This window comes from Gavialis gangeticus, unplaced genomic scaffold (assembly GCF_001723915.1).
Source record: "Gavialis gangeticus isolate Ggan-Ray unplaced genomic scaffold, GavGan_comp1, whole genome shotgun sequence".
NCBI classification, from domain to species: Eukaryota; Metazoa; Chordata; order Crocodylia; family Gavialidae; genus Gavialis; species Gavialis gangeticus.
Window position 1 is genome coordinate 193,622,966 of NW_017729032.1, and position 5,663 is coordinate 193,628,628.

A 5,663-nucleotide genomic window follows, 5' to 3' on the forward strand; every position below is an offset into this window, starting at 1 on the left:
TGTGTGCAGAGCAGACTTGATTGATTGAGTCTGCTCTGAAGCGATGGATCTCCAGCGCATCTTGAGGGGAAAAAAAGTATGTGAATAAATGCCCATGGGGTCTTGTTACATCTTAATCTGTAAACCAACACAAATGTTGATTGAATTAGTGCTACCTTAGAGTCTGGAGCAGTTGCACCTTAACGCTAGAAACCTTCTCTGACTGTCTCCCACTTGCACAGCTGTGACTTGCCACTAGCGGCCTGGTGAGCAGGCCACTAGACTTGCCACTAGAGGTCTTGTTGCATGGTAATTTTAGGCAGCTCCTGGAGCTCTTAACTGCTGCTGGCCACATGTAAACACTCTGAAGTGGCTTACAGCACTCATGATGTGACTCAGTTATACCACTCCAGGGCAGGATACCGCTCGGATCTGCACTTGCCACTGTGACTTGCCACTAGAGGCCTGATGGGCCACGACAGGCTTCTATCCCTGCTCTACCAGCAGGGGTGTGAGAGACAGGTTGGAAAGTGGTGAAGGGGGACAGAAATATGTAACGGTCAATGTCCCCTGCCACCCCCAGGGCCTGGTGCGGGTGTGGGCAGCATGCTGGTGGCTCACTGTGATGAGGCAGCACCTTTCCCCCCTCCTCCCCATTTGCAGCCCCAGCAGCTGCCACTGTGGCTGGGACTGTCATGCTCTCACCAGCCATGGCATGGTGCTGTGGGAAGAAACCAGCAGGGGAGCATGGTACAGTGCTCCTGAGCCAGGCAGCAACACAGCTGTCATTGCCTTGCTGAGCCAGGCAGCAGAGCCAGCACCAGAGCTCCTCCTCTGCACAGTGCCATTCGCATCCTTATGCTACCTCATGTGGCTTTCTTCTTTCTCTTGGGCTGGGCCATGTTCCGCTTGCCCAGCAGCTTCATCCTTATGCGCTGTCTCTGGCTTTTCATGTCTCACAGCCCCCCCCACCTGCTGGCCTTGACCCACTTCAAGCTGTCACCATCTTCAGCCACTCATAGAAACGCCATGTGGGGAATGGACCGCTGCATCCTGGGATACTGGAGGACTTCAATTTGAGTGGAAAAGCTATGGCGAATGGCCATACCTTAATGGAACAGGAGCTGGGTAGTGCAGATCAGAGATAATCCTGCCCTGGAGTGGTATAACTGAGCCACATAATGAGTGCTGTAAGCCACTTAAAAGTGTTTACATGTGGGCAAGAGTGGTTATGAGCTCCAGGAGCTGCCTAAAATTACCATGCAACAAGGCCCATAGTTATCACAGGATCTAATGAGCTACCAAGGATCTTATACCTCGTCCCTCACCATGGTGTCTGTTAGATATGGTTCATGAGGAGATGTGGTCCAAAACACAACTGATGGTTTTTAAGGGAAGGCGAGGTTAGAACAAGGGCAAAAATTAAGAATGAGGGGAAGTAAAAAACAAAGTGTATGGAACTAAACTGCCCCACATTATCAGCTACTGGAGAAGTGAGAGTCACCACAGAAACCAGAAATGACAAAAAGGATGCTTTAAAAAAATGAAAAACATAAACAAAAACCCATCACAATATGAAACCACAGGTCATTTTATAATTGGATATTCTAAAAAACAACTTAAGACTATTTATACTATTCCTTAAAAACCACAAGATCTAGTTTGGATACTACAAAATAGAGACTGTTACACAATTTAATCTGAACACCGTGCAGAAAGGCCTGGAGACAGCATGGAGATGGATAAGAAAGTGGATGAGGCCACCCACTCTTTTATTATTATGTAGAAGATGTATTGAGAGGCAGAACAGAACTGGCATTTCCTCCTCTCCCACAGTTTGCAATGAGCTGCTGCATATTTCCTTTTGTCACGTGCAGTGTGGTTTAACCTTTTGATGGAGAAACTGAAAATATTCAGGTGTGTATCCCACTGGTAGAAAATAGAAGGGATTAACAATTCCCTCATCCACTTTCCTCCCCAAATTAAAAGTGTAGGAGTGTTATCTATAATTGAGTGTATTTCTCAATATATAGAACAGAAATGTTCACAGCCCTGGTAAAGGGAGAATGGCATTATCCTTTCAAACAATGAAACAAGCTGAAGGGCTGCTTGTCAGCTCTCCGAAATAATGCTAATGCTGACACTTCATTCATTCAGTCCATTCTTGCCTCTCTGTTGGGGACCTCTGCTTTTTACTGTTATGTATATGCACTATATTTAGATTAACTGTTGCTGTTCATCTACTATTGTGTGTCAAAGATAGCTGTGAGCCATAGTTATATTTCTCAGTGACAATCACCCACACCTGTTTATAGCAAAAAGGCATGTGTGCTGGCAACAGGAACAGACAAAGTAATTCAATTAAATAAACTGTGCCATTCAAGACTTTAGCCTTATTGTGGGAATCAGTTACAGCATAGTTAAACTGCACCCAGGCCAAATAGCAACCACTTCAGGATAACCCCATAATAAAGAGGGTTTTCTCTGACACTGTCATATTTCTAGTATAGATAGGGCCTTACAAGAAACTGCTCCTCATATGTGCACTACCAAGAAAATACATTAGCCAATTAATGGGAAATTCCATAAAACAATCCCTGGAATGTAAAAGCTCCTCTTCCCCCATTTCTCCTCTTCCCAGCTGGCTTCTATTTGCTGTCTCTCCAGGGACAGAAATATAAAGAGTATAGGTTGGGATTCAATTAAAAAACCCATAAAATTAGCTGCATATGCTTACAAACTGGAAGCAGCTCCTAACACTGGGTTCAATATTGCTGCCGCCAAATGATGCAACTTCACCCAGCTGCCGGGGAATCTGGATGGAGTCATGAAGGAGAAGGCCCAATCGGCGCTGGTCACAGAATCCAGTGGAACTTGCCACCTGCTTGAATAGGTCTAGAGGGATAAGAAAAAAGGCAAACAAACGTAAGTGATAAAACATGATGCCTGGGGCTATGTAAATACTGCAGAAATCCATTGATGTTCAGAGACTCACAAACAGGGCTAAGAGTCAATGTGGGAATTGCCACATTTTAATGTGCCCCTGTTTGACTGTTTTCTCATTTGTTAATAAGTTACCAAAGCACTCAGATGCCATTGTCTGACTACATCATTGGTTTGTATTTATGAAGGACTGCTACGAAATAACCATTTAGCTGCATTTATTATAATATACTCACGCAAGATACGACTGTCATACCATTTAGGTTGCATGGTCTCTGATCCGCAGTGGTGTGAATGTCTTAACATTAATATATATAAATCTTTAATAGCCTTAAAACAGATAATGCAAAGGACCTTATTCTGTGTCACATCATGAGTTCCTTTGAAAAACAAAAAAGTTCCCTAATTTGATATTTCATAATCTACTAAATCCAGGATTATTTTTCAAATGAAAGGGAAACATTCAAATGTGGGAAACATTACATTGTTACAGTGCCCCGCATCCACTGGGAATTTAAATATCATATTAAGTTTTACTTTTTGAAGTGAAATGTCATTTTAAGCCATGTTCCATTATAGCAATACTCTCAAAAAGGAATCCTTACAGGATTGAATCATCATCCTACATAAGCTCAATTTAATTTGCTTGGAATTAGTTATACTACATGTACTTTGAGGAGGTTTTTAAGTTTGTAATAATAAGAAAAATCAGGTTAGGATCAACTGAAATATTTATGTGGTACTGCCCCAGTTGATAATACATGAATACATTCTGCTTATTTTTCAAACTGTAAAAAAATAAGGTGTCACCAATGTAAAAATAATATACTTCTATGGCTATAACTTCCTTAATATTTCATTCTACACTAGGGGTGCAATTACATAGGAGCTCTGATAATGTTTATGATGTTTCCTTGTGCAGCTTTGACAAAGGATTTCCATCTATCCCCTCCTCCCCCCTTTTAACTTGAAGAGCTTAAGAATGGAGATATGGAAAGACATAACATTAAGATGTTTTAGAAGGGGATGGGGGCTTGATGTTCACAAGCATGCATTAGCTGTTCTGATATAACTGTTATGCATGTGTGCTCATAGAACAATATAGGTGAGTTAAATCGCTGTAACTTTAACCCTGGGTGGAAAAGGGTTATATTGCTATAAGGGCATGCACATGTAACAATTACATTGGAACAACTTACACTGCTATCATTTGATGACAGTTTAGTTATGTCTGTCCACACCCTATTATTATCAAGTCTGGTCTTACACTATTTACCTAATTTTAAGACAAGTCCTACCACCAGCTCTGTAGCCATGGAAAACATCCAGATAGTAGAACCAATACTATATTTCACTGTGAAAGTTGATAGGGATGCTGCAGCCTCCTAGGTAGAATTGAACCTTTCAGGGATCTCACAGCACATTTAACCTGAGGCAGAAGCACACCTAAACAGGGATGTTCCTGAATATGATGTCTCACTCATTCACTCGCACACACACACACTCCAGACTGAAAACATGCCAGTGAAGACACTTCTAGGCCTTTCCATGTGCCCCTTCTCAAAACCTTGGTCTCCAGCATGTAACCATAATGAAAATTGTTCTACAGATCAAAAATGTTGACTTTGTCAGCTCATCATTTAGACACTTCCCTGTTCACAATCACCAAGGAAAATGGGTTAAATCCTTTTTATGAAAAATCATGCTAAATGTTAGCTCTTGCCAAGATGTTTTATTTGATTTTTTAACTGACTGGTGCTGAGACAGCTTTGGGGTGTGGTGGGAAATCTAGGCAGTGGGCAAGTCATCAACATATATTTTGGAGAAAAATCCTGCAGTAAGGAATGAAAGGATTTAATAGATCTTTTCTTCTGTATGTATTTGTATTTCTCTGATAAATCTGAAAAAATAAAATAAAATATAAATTAAAATACAAGACTTACATCTGTATTTATCTTCCAAATGTGCTTTACACAGGGAAATTACACCAGTTTTAAAAGATAAGACACGGATCCTTCCGGTTCGACCCCTAATAATATATGTATAAAAACAAACAAACATCAGTTATACAATCCAGACATTTGATCACTTATTTAGCTGTTCACTTTTAAAATGAATCAGTTTTAGTAATCAATATTGCACACAAATGCATTATTGAAGAGCCTGTATCTATTGAATATATTTAATAGTATTTGTTAATAGAAATGAGACAGTCACAAACTCCACAGGCAAGGCTGAATTGAAAAGTTGAATTCAGTTTTTCACTTAGATAAGGGAATCTGCCATTTTAATATCTGTATAAAAATAATAGTGTATCCTCCTAAATCATAGGACTTAGTGGGTGTTAATTTTCTGAAATTTCACATGTAAATCAGTGAACCAGTTTAAGAGAGAACATTTTTAAAACAAGAGCTGTAAAAAGCTTAACATCTTGTCAATTTAGATTTCCAGTCTAAATGATCATAAGGCCACAAGGTGTCAAATCTAATAGATTTACAAGTTATTACCTTTGAAGGTTTTTTTTTAAGTGATGAATAATAATTTATATTGTTGTTATTTGTAACTGAACATTTCTTTAGCAGGAGTTGAGTAATGTTCTAATACAATACTATCCTTTTTCAAAACAGCTGCCATCTTTCATTCTCAATTGACTAAGACTAAAAGTGAGTTTGGCAAAAACTTATTGTTTAAAAATGGCTACGATGACACTGGAAGTGAAGCCAAGCTGTTCCAACAAAGAT

General features: G+C 39.9%; 1 protein-coding gene across 8 annotated transcripts in view; it reads right to left on the minus strand.

The window, feature by feature from the left end:
- The window catches only part of DMD (dystrophin), a 2,221,918-nt gene that overhangs the window by 84,948 nt on the left and 2,131,307 nt on the right, over nt 1–5,663 (minus strand). For all 8 annotated transcript variants that reach the window (XM_019523954.1, XM_019523951.1, XM_019523950.1 and 5 more), the window contains 2 exons: nt 4,866–4,951; nt 2,717–2,874 (listed from right to left, as the gene is read on the minus strand). In XM_019523954.1, coding sequence (XP_019379499.1) covers nt 2,717–2,874; nt 4,866–4,951 — 244 coding nt within the window. The remainder of the gene's footprint in view (nt 1–2,716; nt 2,875–4,865; nt 4,952–5,663) is intronic.